The sequence below is a fragment of the Strix uralensis genome, chromosome 36 (genome assembly GCF_047716275.1).
Source record: "Strix uralensis isolate ZFMK-TIS-50842 chromosome 36, bStrUra1, whole genome shotgun sequence".
In the NCBI taxonomy this organism is placed as follows: domain Eukaryota; kingdom Metazoa; phylum Chordata; class Aves; order Strigiformes; family Strigidae; genus Strix; species Strix uralensis.
In genome coordinates this window covers 957,396-980,858 of record NC_134007.1, presented here as the reverse complement: position 1 = coordinate 980,858, position 23,463 = coordinate 957,396, and the positions used below count along the sequence as shown (strand labels likewise).

Genomic DNA, 23,463 nt, shown 5'->3' with positions numbered 1-23,463 from the left:
GGTGAAGAGAGCAAGGAAAGGTCTTTTTGAACAGCCATGAGCCCACAAAGACCCTAAAGAGGAGAATTTTCTCACCCTGCCAGGAATCCACGTTGAAATCCGTGATAGCCGTGTTCCGCAGGGCGAGCAAACCGGCCGCCGAGATGGTGCTTTCCGTTCTCGTGGAGAAGATGTGTTCGGAGCTGAGGAGGCTGGGAGGTGTCGACATGTTTGATGAGAACACCGACCCCGTTCTTGCAAACCTGCTCAACACTCCCATACTCTGCGATCTCCTTTCTGCTGTCCGTGAGTGGCCCCCGAGTGCTTTTCTTGGGAGAAGCTTTTGGTTTGGGAGCGAGCTACATGGGAAGACCAGGTCTTCTCACAGGGATCTTCCAATGTGGTTGGCAACATAAAATGAGAGGGGGAAGAAAATAATCTTCCACTCTAGAAGAATGAAGTTTCATTCCTGGAATGGAGAAACATTTTGGTTTCGTTGAGGGGGAAAAAAATTAATCTTCCATGCTAGAAAAATGAAGTTTTATTCTTGGAGTGGAGAAACATCTTGGGTTTCGTTCCAGGAATGGAGAAACATTTTGGTTTCTTTATCCTGTCACAACGTTGTTTTGTTGGTTTTGAGGTTTGTTGTTGAGGGGAAGGACGTGACGGAGCCGGAGCATGTCCACGCAAAGCCAGTGAAGCGTTAGAACAAGGACCAGGGAGGTGGTGGCACCACCACGCTTGGAGGGTTTCCATGGTTGGCCAAAGCCTGGCCTGAGGCCAGTGTTGGCCCTTCTTTGATCAGGAGACAGAGGAGAGGACAACTCGGGGCTGTCACTCCCCGCTACAAATTCTGGCACCACCAGAAAGACTCTGGGTTGGTTGTTCCCACCCGGAGGAGCTGGTGGCTGCAGTGGGTTGTCCCTTCACCTCCTCTTGGCCACCAGAAAGCCACCCAGGATCTTCTTCTGTGCCCCAGCCCCTCTTTGGAAGCCCAACCTCAGATGCAATCTCCTGGGTGGTCCTGTGGTTTCCCAGGTGGTCCCTGTGGTTTCCTAGGTGGTCTCCCTGGTTTTCTAGGTGGTCCCATGGTTTTCTAGGTGGTCCCAGGGTTTCCTAGGTGGTCCCCATGGTTTCCTAGGTGGTCCCATGGCTTCCTAGGTGGTCCCAGTGGTCTCCTAGATGGTCCCTGTGGTCTCCTAGATGGTCCCTGTGGTCCCCGTGGTTTCCTAGGTGGTCCCCATGGCTTCTTAGGTGGTCCCTGTGGTTTTCCAAGTGGTCCCTGTGATTTCCTAGGTGGTCCCCATGGTCTTCTAGGTGGTCCCTCTGGTTTCCCAGGTGGTTCCTGTGGTTTCCTAGTTGGTCCCCACGATTTATTTCAGGCTGGGGGGGGGGGGATACCTGAGTTTCCCAAAGGAAATTTGGGATTTTCCCAAGATGCTGGGTTTGATGGTTGAGCTGGAAACCCACCACACATCCGGACCCCCCACCAACCGGAAGCTTCCAGCTCTTCCCATGGATCTGCCTTCAAAAGAAATTCAGGAGAGAAATCGCCGGCTGTCTTTCACCAAAGTTCACTACTTTTGCAGAGGAACTGGAGTGCAAGTTGCACCTTCACCTCAGCGAGGGGGCGAGAACCCTCCTTCCCCAGCTCTACGCGTTCTTCAGCCTCATGGGCCATCGCGTTCTCTCCGGAGACATCCCCTGCAGCACCCTCTGCACCCTCCTAAAGCACAAGGAGATGTTCACGCACATCCTCTGCACCTGTCGTAAGTTTGGAGTTTCCAACAGGGGCCTGTTTGCGTAGTTACATGGCCAACAGGAGAGAAACCCGCTGGAAAATCATCGAAAACGCAAAAAAACCTAAAAATTATCTGCGAGTCCAAAAAACGAGTCAAAATGTGGTAGTTGGTCGCGGAGGCAATTTGAAGCAATTTGAGGAGCAGCGAGGAGGGAAAAGGTTGGGGGGGAGGTTTATGCAGTTAAAGTTTTGGGGTGTTGGCGGAATTTGGTCGAAAGTTTTCAATATTTCTGTGGTTTTTTTGGGGAAACTCCTCCAGATTCTGCTCCCAGAATAAACTTTATTAATATTTTTGTGCTTTTTGAGGGTCAGGTTCTTCAAATTTTGCTCCGAGAATTGATTTTTTTGGGGAGCAAGTCCTCCAAATTCTTCTCTGAAAATAAACTTTATCGATATTTTTTGTGGGTTTTGGGGGCAACTTCTCCAAATTCTGCTCCCAGAATAAACTTTATTGGTATTTTTGTGGGTTTTTTTGGGGGCCAAGTCCTCCAAATTCCTCTTCCAGAGTAAACTTTATCGATATTTTTGTGGTTTTGGGGGCCAAGTCCTCCAAATTATTCTCTGAGAATAAACTTTATCGATATTTTTGTGTTTTTTGGGGGGCAAGTCCTCCAAATTCCACTCCCAGAATAAACTTTATCGATATTTTTGGGTTTTTACAGGGCAGATTTTCCAAATTCTTCTCCGGGAATAAACTTCTTTGATATTTTTGTGTTTTTTTGGGGCCAAGTCCTCCAAATTCTGCTCTGAGAATAAACTTTATCGATATTTTTGTGGGTTTTTTGGTGCAAGTCCTCCACATTCTTCTCTGAGAATAAACTTTATCAATATTTTCAATGTTTTTGAGGCGACATCCTCCAAATTCTGCTCCCAGCATAGACTTTATTGGTATTTTTGGTGGTTTCTTGCAGCAGCGCCGCTTTGGGAAGAGGCCGCAGGCTTTCTGCAAACTGAGACACTCCTCTTTTTTTTTGATCTCAGGGGTGATGTTCCCTGTAGAAATTCTCTTTCCAACGGGTTCTGCTTCATTTCTGGGTCTTTTTTTTTCCAGATCCCTCTTTCTCCAACTGTATAACAGAAGTGCTGGAGGTCAGGAATCAGGAGTTTGGTCAACTGGAAGAGCAGAAGAAGCAACGACGCTCCTTCCTCCGCCTGTGCCGCCGCATAGAGGAGATAATAAAAGGTACCGGTGGGGTTAACGGAGCTTCTTCTTGAAGCTGGTTCTTCTGTGGTTCTTGAGTGGGGAGATGTCTCCTAAAATAGTCTCACAGTGGGTGGGAGGGAAACGCGATCGGGGAACCTGTTGACTTCAGGGCTTGTTGGAGAGACCCATGACTGGTCCTTCTTGTTGAGAGATGAGTTTCTTCTTGTTCACACCCGGTTTAGTGGATCGAAGCACCATGGAGAAGAGCATCATGGACAAGGAACATTTTAAGGATCAGATGTCGGTGAAGAAGTTCTCCATTGATGGCAAGAGTGAAATGGAATCGCACGTCCTTGCAGATTATAGCGACATGATGCAAAAACTTTGCATCGTGGAGGAGAGCCAATGTTTCCGTCGGCTGTGGCAGATGAGAGCAGAGGAAATCAAAGCTTCCATACCTGAAGATCAAGTTTTCTCCATAGAAGATGTTCAAGAAAAAATTTATAAGCCAGCCATTGCTGACTTTCGGAACACCTACTTGTCCCTCAAAGACTTCTCCATCACCCTGGGGACCATGCAGAGCCACTTTGAGGGGCTGCTGGGAGAGAAGGAGCTGCTGGAGGAGGAGTTGAAACTCATGGAGCGCAGCGAAGGGCCAGGGGGTGGAAGAGCTCTCTGGATCACCGATGTGGTGGAGAGGATCAAAAACTTCCTGACGCTCTCCAAAGTGGTGCAGACGGCCCAGATGATCAACGCTCTGAGGCAGAGGCTGGAGCTGGAGGGGGATTTCCAGATTCTCAGCGACCTGACGACATATGTACGTAGGGGACGTAGGATAGCGCTGAGGGATCTGGTGGAGTTGGGAACGGTGAGGTTCATGGTTGGACTGGAGGATCTTCAAGGTCTTTTCCAACCAAGAGGATTCGGTGATTCTGAGACACGTGGGCGCCTGCGGTGGTTGTTCCTGGGAAAATCCACGTAGACGGGTCCACGTGGTAGCTCATAATTAGATCCTATCGGGTGCGATTCCTTCCTCCTTAATTAATCTTGAGTGATGGGCTGAAGGAATTAATTCCAGCTGCCTCTTCCTTTTCATCATGGAGGCCTACAGGGGTGAATTTAAGAGCAGACTTGGGTTTGAGGCCAAGATTTCATCTAGTTTGGGGAGGAGGAGGTAGAACTGAGCTTCCTTCCTTCTCTTCCCAACAAACACATTTTTTAATTGCTTTTTTTTGCACAGAAAGAGCAGGAATTCAAGGATAAACGACTCGATTTTATTACCGAAGACTTAATGAAGGTGAAAAAAAGTTTGAGTGACATTCCCCAGGGAGTCTTGGACTTTCTGAAGGAACTTCTGGAATGTGCAAAGAAAGGTTTTACCTCCTGGATCAAGACCATAATAAAAGGTGGGCTGGAAGGAAGGAAATCAGATACGGCAACAGAAGGAGACTGCTTGGGCCTTGTCTGTCGCCGCATCCAACCGGGTGTTAGATGAATCAGAGCAGAGAAATTCCTCAACTTGTCTTATTATTCTTTTTTCTTTCTTTCCTCCCCCCCAGACAAGACAGAAATCCCCGTCTTTGTGGAGCTGGCATCGATTTCTGCGGGTGAAAACGACATGGATATCGACAGAGTGAGGTTCTTCCGTGACGCCATGGCTGCCTCTGCCCCCATCGTGTTAGACCTGAGTCCCACCGCTGGCTTTGATGAGTTCTCTGCAGCTCTGTCATTCATCAGAGAAGCCATCGAGAAGGACAATAAACTTCCCCAAAAGCTGGTGAGTCTTCAAGCCCCGCATCCAGAAGTCACTTGGGTGCTTGCTGTGAGGCTGAGTTGCTCACGTGTAGGTGTCTGATGCCATTTAAGATGGTTTCCCCAGGACATTGGTGGGGGCCTGGTGGGACCTGAGCAAAGGCTGAGATTTTTTTGGTGTGGAAACCTGGTGGAACATCTTATATGACCTTCCCCACGTGGGTGGGCAACTGGAGGAGACGTGGGAGGGCTTGTGAGTAGGAGGAAACGAGTTCTGGAGTCTATAGTTGAAGATCACAGAATATTTGAGGTTGGAAAGCGCTTAGTTGAGCTTGACATAGCGCTTAGGGATATGGTGGCGTTGAGAGTGGTCGGTGTTAGGTTCATGGTTGGACTGGAGGATCTTCAAGGTCTTTTCCAACCAAGATGATTCTGTGAAGGGACCTCTGGAGATCAGCTAGGCCAAACCCCCTGCTTAAAATGGGGTCAGGTAGGGCAGGTATCTCCCTGCCACATCCAACTGGGTTTTGAGCATCTCCAAGGCTGGAAGACTCCAGAACCTCTTTCAGAATCTGATAGAAAAGCTTCGGTTTAACGGAATCCCTCGTGTTTGTGCTGACACTGAGCCTTACACTCTGCTCCCCACCAAAACCAGAGCAGAGAACGAGAGCTTCTCGACACGCCAACGCTCTGGGGCATTAGGAGAGGTCGACTCTGGGGCTGTGTCTCCTCAGAAGCCGTGGGACACCCCATCCTCAGGAGAAACAGTCCCAGAAACCCCACCCGCATCAAATTTCGTGTGGGGGAGTGGTGCTCAGCATCCTTCCAGCTGGTTACTGGGTTTCCCTTTGGTTCTTCTTTTTGCAGAGAAGTTCCTGCGACAACAGAGACTGGATCCAGATGGTTCACGACTCTCACGGCTCGGTGGAGCGTTCTTCGATCTCTCAAGCCAGAAGCATCAACAGAAACGGGATTTTTACCATCTCAACACCTCTGAAATTCAAGGTAAAGGGTTTCCAAGAGAGTTTCTTGTCCAGTTGTATTCTTTAATGCCATCGGGAGGGAAGATCGTTCTTGAAATCAACTTCTGATGAGCATCCCGGGTTGCCAGTAGATCTCCAGTTGGGTTTGCAACTGGTACCACCAATTTTCTGTTAAATCTTGAGCATTTTCAGCAGAAAACGGGCTTTTCTTTCCTCCAAAGGAAGCGGTACAAGACACGTAGAGTCCCGACGTGCAGTGTTTCAACTCAAAGGCCATGTGGTGACGTTGGTTGTCTTCTCTGCTTCCCAGGCTACACTCGAGGACTGTGTCTTGTTGCGGCTGTGGGATGACGATGAGGAGGGCGCATCTCCAGCAGACCAGAAGGTCAAGAAATACAGTTTGTCTCAGCTCACGGAGCTCCAGAACAAGCTGATGTTGATCGCCACCAAGGTTGAGCAGGGCAGAGAGGAGGCAAACCGTTTCTTGGAGGTGAGTCACAGTGCAGTACCAACATCTGAAAAACGGTGGCCGTTGGGCTTGGGATTTTGCTGGAATTATGGCCGGGAGAGTCATCCATGACCTGCAGTTCTGGTCTTCTGGGAGCAGAGGTGTTGCTCTAGGACGACGCCCACTTCCTGTCGTGGATGGAAGTGTTAACACGGTAATGATTTAACAGGAAATCTAGATTAATTAATAACTAACAGCACTGGATCATTACAAAATAATTCAGAAAATGTTATAAAAATAGCAACTTATCTACAGATTCTAAGATGACGAGATTCACACTAACTTACTTTATGGTATCTTGATTTATTTGGTATCTTAATTTGGTACCTGAGAGTGTCCCAGCTCAGGGGAGATGCTGGTCACAGGCTGTTGTGATCCAGGAGAGCTCAGAGGCTCTCCCTTGGGGTCACAATTTATAGGGTCCAAGATAATTGACTTTTGTCAGGTACTGTTTGCTCACGCCCGGCTCCAACAATAAAAGTATTCTGGTGCCTTCCCGCAGCTGTACAAGAACTTGATGAATGTGCAGCTCTGTTATTGTTCCCGTTTGACCCCATCCCAAACACAGGTGTGCCAGGCCGTTGGGAGGTGATGGGCTGTTATAACCATTTCTGAGCAATCGGAGGAGGCCAATGGCATCCTGGCTTGTATCAGCACTAGCGTGGCCAGCAGGGACAGGGAAGGGATCTGACCCCTGTGCTTGGCACTGGTGAGGCCGCCCCTCGATGAGTGGGTTCAGTTTTGGGCCCCTCACTCCAAAAAGGCCATTGAATGACTCGAGTGTGTCCAGAGAAGGGCAACGGAGCTGGTGCAGGGTCTGGAGCACAGGTCTGATGGGGAGCGGCTGAGGGAACCGGGGGGGTTTAGTGTGGAGAAGAGGAGGCTGAGGGGAGACCTCCTGGCCCTCTGCAACTCCCTGAAAGGAGGGTGCAGAGAGGGGGGAGGAGTCTCTTGAGCCAAGGAACCAGCGGCAGGCCAAGAGGGAATGGCCTCAAGCTGCGCCAGGGCAGGGTCAGACTGGCTCTTAGGAAGGATTTCTTTGCAGAAGGGGTTGTTGGGCATTGGAATGGGCTGCCCAGGGCAGGGGGGGAGTCCCCATCCCTGGAGGGGTTGAAGAGTCGGGTTGAGCCAGCGCTGAGGGATCTGGTGGAGTTGGGAACGGTCAGTGTGAGGTTCATGGTTGGGCTGGAGGAGCTTCAAGGGCTTTTCCAACTGAGATGATTCTGTGATTCTGGGATTCTGTGAACTTCCCTGGGCAACCTGTATGGGTGTCCCACCACCCTCATCGTACATTTCTTCCTTATATCCGATCTAAATCCACCCTCTTTCAGTTTAAAACCCTTGTCCCTCGTCCTGCCACTACAGACCTTGGTAAAAGGTCTCTCTCCATCTTTCTTATAAACCCTTTTGATATATTGAGCGGCAACGTTTTCCCAGAGCCTCTTCAACTGAACTACCTCAACTCTCTCAGCCTTTTTTTCCATTCTCATGTCCCTCCTCTGGACCAGCTCTGACAGGTCCTTGTCTTTCTGAGAATCACAGAATCATTTAGAGTGGAAAAAACCTTTAAGATTGTCGAGCCCAACCGTTAACCCAACACTGCCAAGTCCACCGCTAAACCGTGTCCCTGAGCACCGCATCGACACGGCTTTTAAATCCCTCCAGAGATGGTGATTCAACCACTTCCCTGGGCAACCTGTTCCAAGGCTTGACAACCCTTTCCATGAAGGAATTTTTCTTCATATCCAAGCTAAACCTCCCCTCAACTGGAGGCCATTCCCTCTGGTCCTGGCGCTGGTTCCTTGGCTCAAGAGACTCCTCCCCCCTCTCTGCACCCTCCTTTCAGGGAGTTGCAGAGGGCCATGAGGTCTCCCCTCAGCCTCCTCTTCTCCAGACTAAACCCCCCCGGTTCCCTCAGCCGCTCCTCACAGGAGTTGTTCTCCACCAGCTTCGTTGCCCTTCTTCGGAGACACTCCAGCACCTCAATTTCTTCACTTCGTTGAGTCAAAAACTGGCTGATGGCCGGGCCCAAAGAGTTGTGGGAAACGGAGTTAAATCTGGCTGGTGGCCAGTCACGAGTGGTGTCCCCCAGGGCTGGGTTTTGGGACCACTCCTGTTTAACATCTTTTTTGATGATCTGGACGAGGGGATCGAGTGCACCCTCAGTCAGTTTGCAGATGACACCCAGTTGGGTGGGAGTGTTGATCTGCTCAAGGGTAGGGAGGCTCTGCAGAGAGAGCCCAGTTGGTCAGATGAATTCCATCAGCTCCCAACAGACCCGGCTTCTCAAGGGTAGACCCAGTTTCTCAAGGGCAGACCTGGTTTCTCAAGGGCAGACCTGGCTTCTCAAGGGTAGACCCGGCTTCTCGAGGGTAGGTCCATGATCACAGAAGCCCAAACCTTGAGTATGGCACCAGCCACGCAGCTGGATGCTCCAGTCCCTTCATCATCTTCCCTCCCCGGTACGTCCATGTCTCTCTTGTACTGGGAGCCTACAACTGTACAGATCTCTGGAGTAAAGTGTGACCCGGGTGGTGTTTGGAAGCTGCTGGGGACGTGCTGCAGGACATGATCCATTTCCCTGTTGTGTCTTTGGCACGTTACAGATATTGGAAAAAGTTGAAATGGTTGGGAAGTTGTACCTGGAGCTTCTCAGCATTGGCAACATCCTCTTCATTGACTGGAAGGCTGACATCTACTGCAACCCTGAGCACCGGGTAAAGGTCTACACAGAGTTTGGAATTGCCAAGATCCTTGTTCAGAGCACAAGACCCCTCCTGGAGGAGCTGGACAGCCTCTCGAAGGCAATGGAGCATTGCCTGGTGGAGTGGAAGAAGTACCTGGAGACTCAAAGGGACACCTACTACCATCTCAACCTGTTCACTGCGCACCAGCTCTTCTATTTGTGCAGCCAGCTGGCCCGAGTCCAGAAAGGCATCGTAGAACCACAGGTGCTCATCATGCTTTCCTCCATCAAGCATGACATCAGCGGAGAAGATATCAAAAAAGCCCTGGGGGATGCACTGATGACTCCTCTGGACTCGGTGAATGCCTTGGAGGGAGACGAGGAATCGGTGACCTGGCACGACTACGTCATCCGTTTCCCCCAGTTCATCAAAAGTTTGGCTGAATCGGGCTACGACGAGGCGGTGGCCAAGGCGGCCTTGCAGAGCTGCCTGGACAACCCGCCCATCACGGAGCAGATGCTCATGGACTTCGCCTTCGAGCACAGCGACAACCAGGAGAAGGTTGAAGAGCTCAGCAGGTTGTACGAGGAGGCGAGAGAAACCTTCCTGCAGCAGAGACGGAAATTCAAGACGGCGAACAGAGACGTCGACCAGGTTTCCTTCAGCGCCCTGGCCGACGATGAGTTGGCCGCCTCCTTTGAGAGTTTGCCGTCTCTTTACGACAAGGTGAATCTGCTCTGGGACGCCTACTGTAAGAAATTTGCTGGCCTGGTGTCCGATAAATACATCGGTTTGGATGTTTTTGGGGAGACGCTGAAGCGCTTGGCCACTCTAGAGACCCAACGCATTGAGAGGAGCTTACCCGTAGGCTTCGAAGAGGGAAAACCGCTTCTCGTCCTGTGTAAGGAAGAGGAAATGTTACCCAACATGTTGTTCATCTACCGACACACTGAGACGGCCTCTCTCCCCTCGTACGATGAGGTCCTGGTGTGCACCCCCGACACGGAGGAGGAGGAGGTGGAGCTGCTTGTCAGGAGAGCTCTGTCCCCAGGTTCCCAAGACCAGAAGATCTACTGCCTGCTGGGCGCTGATAAATTAAATTATAAAGTTTCCAAACAACTGGAGTCGCACTTCTTCCGCCTGGTGCAATCTTCCAGCATCCCCAACTACAGATTCGTCATCTTCTGCAACGCCAAAGCTCACAACTCCTACGTCATCACGGCCTTTGATGCCTACAAGGTGACGTTCTCATGGCACTCCGAGATGGAAATCCAGAGCTACCTGCAGAGGCACCTCAAAGTGCCGAGCGGGACGGCCCCCGCGGCTCAGGCCTTTGAGGAGCCCCATCAGCAGAACGTGAAGTTCATCTTCTCGGAGCAGGCGGGAATGGGTAAGTTGGTGGGGAGGCGTGTCCCGAGTCGTACCTCAAACCGAGGAAGCGAGCTGACACACCGTGTTGTAGGGAGAGACTGTGTGCTCTTACGGAGAGATACTGAGCTTTTATGGAGAGATTTTGCACTTTAGGGAGATTTTGTCCTTTTATGGAGACATTTTGTTCTTTTAGGGAGAGATTTTGTACTTTTAGGGAGATTGTGTGCTTTTAGGGAGAGAATTTGCTATTCTAGGGAGAGATTTTGCACTTTTAGGGAGGGATTTTGCTCTTCTAGGGAGAGGTTTTGCTCTTTTAGGGAGGGATTTTGCACTTTTGGAGGGATTTTGCACTTTTAGGGAGGGATTTTGTGCTTTCAGGGAGGGAATTCATGCTTTTAGGGAGAGATTTTGTGCTTTTAGGGAGATTTTGTGCTTTTAGGGAGAGATTTTTCTCTTCTATGGAGAGATTTTGCACTTTTAGGGAGATTTTGTCCTTTTATGGAGAGATTTTGTGCTTTCAGGGAGAGATTTCCTTGATTTGAGTCATGTGCAAGTGTAGAAGGGTGGATTGGTTCACAATTTTCTCCTCTGCTCCTTAGGGAAATCCCTTTTTGTGGACAATACCCTCAGGAAGGTCCGTGCCCAGTTGGGTGGCACGCTACTTCTTCATAAAACCATTCGGCTGATGGAGTCGGAGATCGATTTCCAGTTCTTCGTGGAGGAACTCTTCTCCATCAAGGAATCCATGACCGAAATCCAGCCCATCATCTTCCACATCGATGTGTCTCCAGTGGTGAGTGCTTGGATCTTCACCTGGACAAGAAGAGGTGGTGCAAGACAGCACCCGCACGCACCAGGAGGGAAAGGAGGTGGAAACTTAAATCCAGCCCAATCAGAGCAGCGAGCGCCAATTTTAATTTGTTTATTTTTTTTTTTTTTTTCCCTGCCAGGTATCGAAGGGTCTCTACCGGCTGCTGATCGACCTCTGCATCCTGCGGCACATCCAGAGCCCCGACGGCTTGGTCTGGAAGTCCAAACCCTCCCATCTTTACTTGATCGAGTACCTGGCAAGAGGGAAAGGTCTGAGCAGTACGAGGAAGCAAGAGGTATTTTGGGAGGAACCGTTAAGGCTGAGCATGAGTAAAACCCGCTTATCTCTAATGCCTCCGCCGGAGCGACGCACAGTTTAGAGTCTGTCTCTCGGCAAGGCGATGTCTTGCCTACGTAGAAGCAACAAGGGCAAACACATCTTGACTCAAAGTGAAATATCAGGCCCTGCGCTGAGTTTTGGAGGAAAAAGGGAGCTTTTTCATCCCAATTTTGTTGTAGCTTGAACCTCCCGCATGTTTTTAAAGCCGATTTGCGTTAAGCCATGCTTTAGAACTACCGAAGGTGGGAAATGCAACCCAGGTTCACTAGTGGTTGATCATCTGTCTGTGTTTCCTCACCGTGCCGTGAATAGTGACTGAGTTCAGGTCCCTCCATCTCCACGAGGATTTGGTGGAACAGGAGAAAGTGTAGAAGAAGGTAACGAGATCACCCAACCCAAGACAGGACCCTGGGCAAGACCAACCTTAATGGTTATAGGGATTCCAATCCACATGCAGGCTCGGAGAAATTTTGCCATTCCTACATTTTTTTCCGAACTCTCCAAACCATTTGTGACCAGGGGGAAATAAAAAAAGGGTTTTTTGCGATGTAGGCAAATGTGGGAGGTTGGAGAAGGGTCCTCGTGGTGATTTGTGTCCTCTTGCTTTTAGATGTCCCTTGAAATGGAGGAAAAATTCCTGAACCTGTTTCCAACCGTGGAGTGTGTATCGCCGCAGCGGGTGCTCGAGTTGCTGGAAGATCCCAGCTCTGCCTCTCCCGTGGAACTGAGGGAGGAGCAGTTTGACAGGACCAAGCTAAAAAGTGACACTTTCCAAAGGTCCTACCAATATCTCAGCAGATACAAGCGGAAGGAGAACCTCGACAGTTTCACTTTTACCCCTGGAAGCATCGAAGGGACGGAGAGGGAATGCCTGGCGTGCTTGATGGAATTCTGTGGGAGAAGCAGACCCTCCTGGACCGAGCTCAGCAACTTCACTCACTTCTTGAACTTCCAGCTCCAGAAGTGTGAGAAATCAGTCTTCTGCAGCCTGGTGGTCGGGCAGGAGTTTAGTGGCTTCAAAACATTTGTTGTCAAGTTCATGATCGCCATGTCCAAGGACTTCGCCATGCCTTCCCTCAACATGTCCGACGAGAGCGTGCCGAGCAAGGAGCGGAAGGAGATGGACAGTGTTTTGGAAGAGTATCAGATCCGACGCAAGTGGGAGCAGGAGTCTCACCCTTACATTGTCTTCCACGCTGAGGATGACTCCATGGAGTTTCTGGGTTTCCACATCAACCAGGACTTGGATGCTATTGATGCTTATTCCCAGACTGTTTTGGAGAAGGCGGTCATGAAAAAGAGTTTATACATGACCTTGGCACTGCAAAATGTTCCTTTTAATGAGAAATTTGAAGACTTATCCAGAAACGAGCAGCTGAAAGCCCTCTGCAGGGTCTTCGGTGTGAAATACGAGAAGGATCCAGATCCCTCGTACCAGCTGACTCTGGACAACACCATGAAGATGTTGGCTATCCACCTGCGGTTCCAGTGCGGCATCCCCGTCATCATCATGGGCGAAACGGGCTGCGGGAAGACGAAACTGGTGCAGTTCATGTGCAACCTGCAACGGGCCGACCGAAACGTTCAGAACATGCTGGTGGTGCGTGTTCACGGCGGCACCACCTCCAAGACCATCCAGGAGAAGGTGAGGCAGGCCGTGGCGCTGGCACGCGCCAACGAAGAGCACGACGTAGACACGGTGCTGTTCTTCGACGAAGCCAACACCTCGGAGGCCATCTTTGCCATCAAAGAAGTGCTGTGTGACCACAGCGTCAACGGAGTGCGGATTTCCTCCAACCGCTTAAAAGTAGTGGCCGCCTGCAACCCTTACAAGAGACACACCAAGGAGACCATCGAAAAACTGGAGAAAGCGGGTTTGGGATACCGAGTGCGGAGCGAAGACACCCCGGAGAAGCTGGGTTACATTCCTTTGCGGCAGTTGGTGTATCGGGTGCAGCCCCTTCCTCCCAGTTTATTGCCTCTGGTTTGGGATTTTGGGGAGCTGAACGAGAAGACACAAAGCCTCTACATCAGGGAGATCGTGAAGTCCACCGTGGAGACCGAGATCCCTGCGGGAAACCTGGACATCTTCACCGCTGTCATTTCAACCTCCCAGGAGTTCTTGAGAGAGAGGAAGAACGAATGCAGAGTCGCCAGCCTCCGGGACATAGCCCGCTGCATGAAAATAGTGCTCTGGTTTTATAACCTAAGAGACCTCCTCTTCCACCAGATCGACGAGAAGAGGCGGTGCAAGAAGGTGGAGGAGCTGACCTTGAACGAAGCACAAAGGGCGCTGGTCCTTTCCGTGGGGGTCTGCTATTACGTGTCCCTGGAGAGCCGCCAAGAATACCTGGAGGAGGTCGCAAAATCCTTCTCGGTTGCCGCCTCTCAGCTCCAGCAAGAGATTGAGTTGTGCCAAGAGGTGTTTCTCGATCACGTCTCCGTTCCTAAGGCCACGGCCTGCAACAACGCTCTGATGGAGAACATCTTCATGATGGTCGTCTGCATGGACCTCCGCGTGCCGCTCTTTCTGGTTGGGAAGCCAGGAAGCTCCAAATCTCTTTCCAAAACCATCGCTGTAGATGCCATGGAAGGCACGTTGTCCAGAAGCCCGTTGTTCAAAAGATGCAAAGAGATCCAGCTGGTCTCCTTCCAGTGCAGCCCCCATTCCAAACCAGAAGGCATCATCTCCACCTTCCGACAATGCGCCCAGTTCCAGAAGGGCAAGAACCTGGATGAGTTTGCGTCCGTGGTGCTGCTGGATGAGATCGGCCTGGCCGAAGACTCGCCCGATATGCCCTTGAAGACGCTGCATCCTCTTCTGGAAGACGGATGCGTCGACGATGAGACCCCGGAGGATTACAAGAAAGTTGGCTTTGTGGGCATCTCCAACTGGGCCTTAGACCCTGCCAAGATGAACAGGGGCCTCCTCGTTTTTCGGACTGAGCCTAGCGAGGAGGAGCTGGTGAAGACGGCCGAAGGCATCTGTGCTGACCAACCTCACTTTGAAAGAATCAAGGGTTTATTCCCCATTCTGGCAAACTTCTACTGCAACGTGCTGCGAAGGCAGGGAACGGAGTTCTTCGGGCTTCGCGACTTCTACAGCTTAATCAAAATGATCGTGTCCTACATGCAGGACCGGAAGTGCAGTTCTCAAGAGGAGCTCCTCGTAAAGGCCATTCAGAGAAACTTTGGAGGCTCCAGAGATATTGACCCCGTGGCGATCTTCCGTGAGTGCACCAGCGAGGTGCATCTTCCCCGCGAGATGGAAATCAGCTGCATCCGCCTGCTGGAGGAGAACATGGAGAAGCAGCGAGCGGGGTTCATGTCTCGTTACCTCCTCTTGCTGACGACCAACAATGCCGCCTTTCAGATCATCCAGATGACCCGGCTTATAGACGCCGGCAACTGCGACATCATCTTTGGCTCCGGTTTCCCGCGGGACCAGGATTATTCCCAGGTGTGCCGCTCTGTGAACAGGGTGAAGATCTGCATGGAGATCGGCAGGCCCGTCATCCTCCTCAACATCCAGAACCTCTACGAGAGCCTTTACGATACCCTCAATCAGTGTTTTGTCAGCCTGGGGGGTAATTATTACGTTGACCTGGGCCTTGGCACTCACCGGGTGAAGAGCCGCGTGAAGGAGGAGTTCCGGCTGATCGTTATAGAGGAGAAGAAGGTGGTTTACACGCAGTTCCCCACTCCTCTGCTGAGCCGGCTGGAGAAGCATTGCTTGGACATGAACACCATCCTCAGCTGGCAGCAGCGAGACCTCAAGCAGGACCTGGAGAGCTGGGCCGAACGCTTTGTCCACATCGAGAACCCCGATTCGTTCAGCGTCTGGTCCCACACCCTCGCTCCCAAGGAACACGACGTCTTCATCGGCTTCAGCGACGACGCCTCTGCCGCCATCGTGCTGGAGAGTTCCCAGCAGCTCCGCTGCGGCGGCTTCGAACGTTATGGCAAGCTGGTCTTCGCCACCGCCACCAGCAAACTGGTGGAATGTGCCACTCCAGACTCTGTCCTCCGCCTGAAATACTCCTCTCTGGAGGACGCCAAGCGGATCCAGGAGCTTTATTTCGTCGAGCAGAAGCACAACGACCTGACCAGCCTCTTGCGCGAGACGATGAACCAGCAGAAGGAGGAAGGCAACACCGCCGGGCTCTGCCTCCAGGTTGGAAAGCACCCAAGGGTGCTGGTGGGGTTTTTTTTTACCAAGTGAGCGTGGTGGCCCCGTGATCTTCGTTAGGCCAGGACCATGACGGGCTTAATGTCCACCCTCTGCAGATTCTGCCCTTCCTCGGGAGGTGGTTGGGATCTGCTCGGGCTCAGAAGCTCGAGGCACCTCCCCGCTGCCTGTAGACGAGCACCCAAGCAGCCACCCCGGGGGGATCCCACCCGTTTGAAACCACTTTTCCCTTTTGGTTGCAGGTTTCTACCCACTCCAGGCTGTTGAACCAAAAGGATTTACAAGTCCTGAGAAAGACGCTCAACCTCCCAGACACCATCCACTGCCTCTTCCTAAGCCAGTTTGACACCGAACGCGCTTTCCGCCAGGACCTCAGGTGGGTTCTCCCCTTCCTTTTCTTTCCCCTCGCAGGTGATTTCTGTGTTTCGGGGGGGTAGGGTGGGACCTTCCTAGAAGGAAGCGTTAAAAGGGCCCTTTTGTTGTAGGAATTTCTTCCGGGAGCCACAGGAAGCGAGGCTGCTCCTCGTCCAGTTTCATTTCGATGAGCCGCAGAGCGGCAAAAGGCTCCTGGCCTGTGCCAAGTAAGCAGCCGTCCTTTGGCCTCTCTTCTTCCTCCTCTGTCCTTCAGTGGCCTTTGTCGTTCCTCCCTCCCTCCTCCTGCCTCCCTCTTCCTTCCTCCCTCAGTCCTCCCTTCTCCTCCCTTGTCCTCCTTCCCTCCTCCCTCCTTCCTACCACTCTCCTCCCTCTTCCTCCCTCCTTCCTCCTTCCTCCCTCCCTCCTCCTTCCTCCCTCCCTCCTCCCTCCCTCCTCCTTCCTCCTCCCTCCTTCCTCCCTCTCCCTCCCTCCTCCCACCTTCCTCCCTTCTCCCTTCCTCCTTTCACTCACAACATACTTTTCAGAAAACCACTGCCTTTTGGCCTTTTTTGCCCCCCCCAAGCCTTGAACTCTGCTCTGGACTCTCTTGTCTCACTTTCCTCTGTGCTTGTAGCAAATTGTACCAGCAACTCCCAGAAAGAATGTCCTCTTGGGGTGGCATCCCCCCAAAAAAGCAGATTCAGTTGCTGGTGGAGAGGGAGATTGACCCCCGGAAGGGCTCAGAGAGGGACGAGGTGCGGTTGTTATCGATCAAAGGAGTCCGGAATTAACTAGTCCTGACCTTGTGCTGGTGCTTCCAGGTACTGCATGACAGACGAGCGGAGGAGGTCGGCCAGCCCCCACCTGCTGCACGTGGTGCTGATTACCAAAGTCCCGCGGGTTCTGGGCGGGTGCAGCTACCTAGCTTTTGACAGCGGTGAGCTTACGCTTGCTCCTTTGGGTCAGGAAAAGGGCGGGAGGGGAAGGTGAAGACGTCACGTGGTGGATCTTCCATCTCTCGCTGCCTTCCTGCCCTGGGGGGTTGGTAAATCCCAGATTCTGATGCCCCAGAGGGGAGCAGCTGGACTGATCCATCCTCCTCCCTCTCCAGGCGAGTGGAAATCCATCCACTTGGATGACCTGATGCCCCCAGACAACTTCAAGGCCAATCTTGGCCAGCTCTCCAAAATGTCCGTTGCCGAGATTTTCCTGAGCAGTTCCCTGCAGCAGCTCCCGACAGGTAAGAAGCCTCCCAGCGTAAACCCGCCATCTCAGCGCTGCTCTCCCTTCCAGAACCCCCCCGCCCCATCCTCTGGCGTCCCACCTGGTGATGAGATCGAGCAGGTCCCAAGCTGTGGGTCCCAGGAGCACTTGCTGCTTCCAAGGGCTTCGCAGTGAGGTGACCTCCTCAGAATCCCAGAGTCACCTTGGTTGGAAGAGACATTGAAGCTCCTCCCGTCCAACCATGAACCTCACCCTGACCGTTCCCAACTCCACCAGATCCCTCAGCGCTGGGTCAACCCGACTCTTCAACCCCTCCAGGGATGGGGACTCCCCCCCTGCCCTGGGCAGCCCATTCCAACGCCCAACAACCCCTTCTGCAAAGAAATCCTTCCTAAGAGCCAGTCTGACCCTGCCCTGGCGCAGCTTGAGGCCATTCCCTCTTGGCCTGGTGCTGGTTCCTTGGCTCAAGAGACTCCTCCCCCCTCTCTGCACCCTCCTTTCAGGGAGTTGGAGAGGGCCAGGAGGTCTCCCCTCAGCCTCCTCTTCTCCAGACTAAACCCCCCCAGTTCCCTCAGCCGCTCCCCATCAGACCTGTGCTCCATTGTGGTCTCCTTCCGTACAGAGTCAACACGCACTTGTTGACTTCTTTGACCGGAGGGTTGGGAAAATCGGGTGGAAACAGTTTGATCCATTGTTACGAGCTGACTCTGGGTGACTCAAATCCATGTTCTTGCTTAGAGATCTTGTTGCATTTAAGGCGATGAATTAATTTGGTAAGAGATGAATCCCCTTGTGTTCTAGCCAGTCCTCAGAGATTAGAGGGTCTTAAAGAATTTCCCCAGACTGTGGGTAACTCTAGGCTGGCTTTATTAACAGCTCAGAGTTGAGCCAACACCCCAGGGAGTGGCCACAGCCAACAAAAAGCGCCCTCTCTAGATATGGTATAACATACAATACAAAGTCTTTGGTGATTTTCCAGGAACTTATGGTTCTCACTCCATCATCAATTTCAAAAGTCCATTATATTCCACAGTTTCGACTAGGTCTTCTTGTTCCGTTCTGGTTCCTCTTCTGACATCGCTGCTCACTGATGCAGTCTTCAGTCATCGTGATTGTTTATTTTCTAATCAATCTTCATCCCAATTAATTTTTAAACTTCTGTAAAAAGACACAAAATATTCTATTTAACATATAATCAATCTATGTCTAGCTTTTCTATTACCCAGCTTTTCTAAATTGCTTACTCTAAGTTAATCATTTATTTCTTATCTTTTGTTATGTTTAAAACTTAATACCTAAGATTGATTTTTGTTAATTCAGCTTGACTGGGTTTTGGCGGCCATGATGAGGGCTGTACAGGGGACAGAGGAGCAGTATTGGCACTGAACTGTCAGTATTGTTCTTCCAGCACCTGTGCTCTATTAATCAAATCTATAGACCAATATCTATTTATTAATGATTTCTGCTATTAATAATATCCTAAGAGAAAAGAGTTTTAAAAAGCTTGCTCCTTTTACAGAGGGGCTGGGGGTGGCTGGACTTATCTCTTAATTGTTTTGCCAATTAGGGCCGTGACTCTAGGCCTGACACCAGATGCATGAACACCCCATAGGCTGTAGGTCCGGCTGCGTTCAAGAGAAGCTGTCAGATTCGCAAATAGTACAGTTTATTTTTATGCAACGTTTACAGATTCTTTAAGATTTCCTACGATAAATGCACACACTGCAGGTTGGCTCTAGAGCACCACATATAAAGAAAAATGATTGCAATCACACACAATTAATTCCCAGGTAATCGCTCGGCGTAGCTGAGGGCTCAAATCTTACCAAAAGGCTTCTGGGGTGGGGCGAGGAGCACAAACCCATCGATCTGTCCCTCCGATTTGGTGTTGGATTATCATCCCCCCGAGTCAGACACAAACTCGGGGTAGGATTTATCTTGTGTGAGTGGGTGGGAATGTGGTCAAGCCGTTATCTCTTGAGTAACGACTCGGCACGTTCCTTGGTGCGAGGGGTGCGCTGGTTTTTTGTGGGAAAAGAGGAAGAATGAGAGACAAGGTGCCGGACTACTGCCAAACCGTCCCGGAGAGAAGGGGAAGAGCAGGAGATAAACCTGTCCTTGAGAGAAGTGAAAGAACGGGACCGCGCGGCCTCCACCTCACTCCACGTCCCTCCTTGGCACCACGACAACACAAATCATTGGATCTTCATCCCATCCTGTGTCTGTTCTGGGCATCATGTGTTAAGGAAATGTGTGTTTTGCAGATTTCTCGCTATTTTGCTTTTCCCACACTTCCAACAGGTAACCTCCCCAAATTTGAAGGGCTCGTGTCATCAAGAAGCTCATTTCCACCCCAGGGCTGCTTTATTTCTCCCTGTTGATTGTCAAGGCCCCAACCCCCCGCCACCTCCCATGGGTGCACGTATCTCTTGTTGGGGTTTTGATGGCTGAGTTGTGTGGTTGATTGTGATTTCAGGTTCTCCAGAGAATTCTGCTGCCTCGGGAAGCCTCATCGACACAGGTCTTTACCCAGAGGAAAAGGTAGGTTTTTTGGTTTTTTCTTTTTTTTTCTCCTCATTTTAGTTGCTTGGCATTGGGTAAGAACTGGCTTGGGTATCACCAGACGTTTTGAGATCTGCTTTTGATCTCTGGCTGGGGCTGGTACCTTCTCACAGGAAAAACTAACTGCAGATCTTCCTGGGTCCCGCTGTGAGATCGAAGTAGCGTGGTCATCTCCCAGCCCCTCTCTGAGTGACTGGTACAAGCCCAGAAGCCTTTTGTCACTCAACAAATCCATGTCCCTTCCCAGGGACAGCAGCAGCCCTCTGCACCCCGGGGAGGGACTTACCCAGGGTTTGTTGTGATGGTGAGATGGGTACAGACCTTGGAACTGGAGAAGTTGATGTCCCAGGACAAGCGTCCCCGGGCTAAAGTAGTGTTGAGAAACCAACTGACCTCCCGTCTTTTCCAACCACAGTTCCTCAACGTGGAGGCAATGATCAAAGGCAGCATCCAGAAGGCCGTGATCCAGCTGGAGGACAAGAGGGACAACAGCCAGCGTCCAACAGAGAGAATCAAGATCCTTCACAACTTGCTTTTCCACTCTCAGAGTGACGGTACGTGTGAGTCGGGAGCGCTTAGAAGTGGCTCCTTCTTGCATGTTGCAAGCTCTACGGCTGGAAGAAGACAACGAGCGGGTTAAGAGCCACTTCTGGTGCCCCTCAAAGCCATCGTGGGTGGAGAAGCCCCCAGGAGACAGAGGGGGATGTTGCAGGGGGCCCCCACACAGTTCCTCGTGCACGGGATTAGAATCTGGACTAAACCACAAAGCTTTGCTGCAGACCTTGATAGATGATCCCAGACAGTCGTCACCGGCTAGTGGGAGTTGATTTGTGCATAGAACTGCTAAAAAAGAATCCTAGGTGGTGCAATTTTTGAGTGGAAAAGGGTTTTGACGGAGTCTCCTGACTTGGAGATGAGTGCCAGGAGGGTTTTAACCAGCTCTTTTGTGATTAGTTTCCAGCCGCTTCATGACCATCCTGAAGAAGAGGATTTGTTACCTCCTACAAGAACGAGAGAAACTGATCCAAAAGCCGAGGGAATGGATCTTCCGCAGGGCGCTCTCTGTGGAATTCATCCTGGAAGACACGTCGTTCAGGTAGGGCTGGCTGTGGGCCACCTCCTCAACGCCGGGTAATTCTGGTCCTAAAACTGCTCGGCGTGAAGTGGGAGGCACCTTGCTTAAAGACCGAGACATGGCAACCGAGAAGTGTCTAAATATGTGGGGTTTTTACCAGACCAAGGTAAGGGCTTGCTGAAAGGTCATAAAATGCAAAAAATTAGTTAAGAGTGCTGTTGATTTTGAGGAAGCTTCTTTTGGATGGGCTTGTTTGGAAGCCAACAACATCAGTTGACTCTGAAATAGAAAAGGGTGGTTGGTGTGAAGCCCGGACATCCACATTTGGCATCTTCAGAAGGGGGTGGGTTGTTTTGGTTGATTTGTGGGTCTTTGAGACCGATGCCGAGGAGGGTTTCTTGGTGGGGGGTGGGGAAGCGACATGACGAGGCGTGGCATCTCCTTTTTCAGGCAGGCGCTCTGGATGCACCTGGAGAACATTGTGACGAACGTCTTTGCCCAAATTCTCGCCGTGGTGGATGCCAACAACAACCTGAATCACATCTCCCAAGGCTCTCCGCTCGCAGAACTGTGGCTGCAGGTGTTCCAAGAAGAAACGTTCCTAAAAATTAAATACACCCCAAAGTAAGAGACGGGGTGTAAATGTACACGGAGGTGGTTTTCCTTAGCAGAGTAAAAGCTGGTGGTTGTAGCGAAATAGTAGCTCATGCTTGACTCATCCTTGCCAAAACTGGCACCAAAACTTCCCAGTTGTTTTAAGCTGTTGGCAAAATTCACTCTTTCTTTGGTCTTGCCCAGTTTCCCTGACTTTCCAACCAAATTTCTCCTCAAGTTTCTGAGCAACTTTAAAGGAAACACATCAGTGGGAGTTGGGAACTTCTCTGAGGGGGTCCTACTCTGGACGCCTACGGTCTGTTGCGCAGTTTAATGCTTCTTTCTGCGTTGTTTGAATTCAAGGGTGGCAGACGCCAAGATTTCCGTGTTATCAATGACCGAAGACCCCAACACCTCCCTTTTCTGCCAGTTCCCATTCAGTTGGGTTTTGAAAGCCTACCTGGACGACGTGTGGGAGAAGGTCTATCATGCCAAAGGTAACATCAGGCTTTCCAAGGGGAGCTTTAACACCACAAAAACTGCCCCAAATCCACGTCCTTAAGAGGAGGAACCACCCACGTGGTATCTCCGCTTCCAGTGGAGGCACTGTGCCTCTTCACCCGTGGCCTTGCGCTCGCCCTCACATCCACCTCCGTCTTAACAACGTGCTCTGCTGTTCTGCCAAGAGGCCGTAACTCTTCGCTGTCCCTTCTAGACCAACCCAAGAAGCCGACGGAGGAAGTGGCCAGGTTCTACCAAACCTTCATCAAGAACGTCTGGATGCCAGATGGCAGCACTCCAGACATGCTCCACTATTATGCCAACGACTTTGTCAGGATGGCTTTTCCTGGACAAGATGACTCCGTCTACGAGGTGAGTAGGGTTGGGTGGAGCACCGTAGGGTTGGGTGGAGCACTGTAGAGTTGAGTGGAGCAGCGTAGGGTTGAGTGCAGCAGCATAGGGTTGGGTTGAGCACTGTAGGGTTGAGTGGAGCACCATAGGGTTGAGTGGAGCAGCGTAGGGTTGGGTTGAGCACCGTAGGGTTGAGTGGAGCACCGTAGGGTTGGGTGGAGCACCGTAGGGTTGGGTGGAGCACTGTAGGGTTGAGTTGAGCACCATCTTCAACTGGCCTTGACTTTGGCCCTAGTCCTGGCCAAATCCGGTGTTTTTACAAGCCCTCCCTGATGCTGGTCTGTGGCTACTCCTCAGCTGTTACGAACATTCGGTCTTAATTCCACCTTGAGAACTATTTTTGATGAGGAAACTTCATTTGGGATACAACAGCAATGCTGAGCGTCTCATTTCGGTCCCTTTTTTGGTCACTTTGAGTAAAAATAATGTGTTTTGTTTTACCCGCAGATCCTTTCCAAAGCCTTCCTCACCAACGCAGAGCAACTCCGCTCCTCCGTGGGCGGGAAGCAGATGAGTTTTTCCCCCATTTGGCTTCACATGGAATATTTCTACCTCCGTGACGATTATCAGCTCTTCGTCGACATCGCCAAAAGTAACGACACCGTCGTGAACGAGTTGTGGGCAATGTACGAGAACCCCCACAAGAAGATGGTGAGCCCAGAGCTGTGTGGTCGCCCTCTAACCCTTCCCCTCCGGTATTCGAACATGGTGGCCTTCACGACTCCCGTTGTTTAACGACGTGCTGCATAATTAGTCAGACTTCCTCATCTTCGCTGCGCTCTGGGTATCACGTTGAAGTCCCCTGGTTAAGGATTTCGCCAGACTGGGGGTATCCCTAGGCGCAGCTTTAGTAACAACTCAAGAGTTGGGCCAACACCTCAACGCGTGGCCAACGCCCGAAGGCCACGTGCATTTATATATTATTTCTAAATTTATTACCCAAGCCCAAAGTCTTTATAAGTTTCCACTCAACCTTTTAGTTCTTGATTCTCATTGTTTATTGAAGTTCACTACAATCCCCTGTCTCAGCCAAATTCTCTTCCGGTTCCAATCCTTCAGTTTCAGGTCATCTTTTGGGTCATCTTCTTCATCTTTCTCCCACTAGTTTTCATCTCACACAGTCCTGAGAAGTCTTCAAGATGTTCTATGAAAAGCTTAAGTAGAGCAAGCAGTTTCTC

General features: G+C 51.1%; 1 protein-coding gene and 1 pseudogene across 5 annotated transcripts in view; both read left to right on the top strand.

Annotated features, from left to right (window-relative positions):
• Positions 1-23,463, top strand: part of LOC141937025 (scavenger receptor cysteine-rich type 1 protein M130-like) — a 275,156-nt pseudogene that overhangs the window by 92,253 nt on the left and 159,440 nt on the right.
• LOC141937006 (E3 ubiquitin-protein ligase rnf213-alpha-like) overlaps positions 1-23,463 on the top strand; it is a 54,639-nt gene that overhangs the window by 13,103 nt on the left and 18,073 nt on the right. For all 5 annotated transcript variants that reach the window (XR_012626859.1, XM_074854421.1, XM_074854420.1 and 2 more), the window contains 23 exons: positions 84-285; positions 1,569-1,748; positions 2,832-2,963; positions 3,167-3,741; positions 4,165-4,330; positions 4,484-4,701; positions 5,544-5,681; positions 5,970-6,149; positions 8,774-10,244; positions 10,825-11,018; positions 11,176-11,331; positions 11,986-15,549; positions 15,807-15,940; positions 16,050-16,145; positions 16,740-16,855; positions 17,030-17,158; positions 19,619-19,683; positions 20,120-20,258; positions 20,659-20,800; positions 21,230-21,403; positions 21,737-21,870; positions 22,089-22,246; positions 22,733-22,936. Coding sequence is in view for 4 of the 5 variants with exons in the window: in XM_074854421.1 (XP_074710522.1) it covers positions 84-285; positions 1,569-1,748; positions 2,832-2,963; positions 3,167-3,741; positions 4,165-4,330; positions 4,484-4,701; positions 5,544-5,681; positions 5,970-6,149; positions 8,774-10,244; positions 10,825-11,018; positions 11,176-11,331; positions 11,986-15,549; positions 15,807-15,940; positions 16,050-16,145; positions 16,740-16,855; positions 17,030-17,158; positions 19,619-19,683; positions 20,120-20,258; positions 20,659-20,800; positions 21,230-21,403; positions 21,737-21,870; positions 22,089-22,246; positions 22,733-22,936 (8,667 nt within the window). In the remaining variant the exon portion in view is untranslated. The remainder of the gene's footprint in view (positions 1-83; positions 286-1,568; positions 1,749-2,831; positions 2,964-3,166; positions 3,742-4,164; positions 4,331-4,483; positions 4,702-5,543; positions 5,682-5,969; positions 6,150-8,773; positions 10,245-10,824; positions 11,019-11,175; positions 11,332-11,985; positions 15,550-15,806; positions 15,941-16,049; positions 16,146-16,739; positions 16,856-17,029; positions 17,159-19,618; positions 19,684-20,119; positions 20,259-20,658; positions 20,801-21,229; positions 21,404-21,736; positions 21,871-22,088; positions 22,247-22,732; positions 22,937-23,463) is intronic.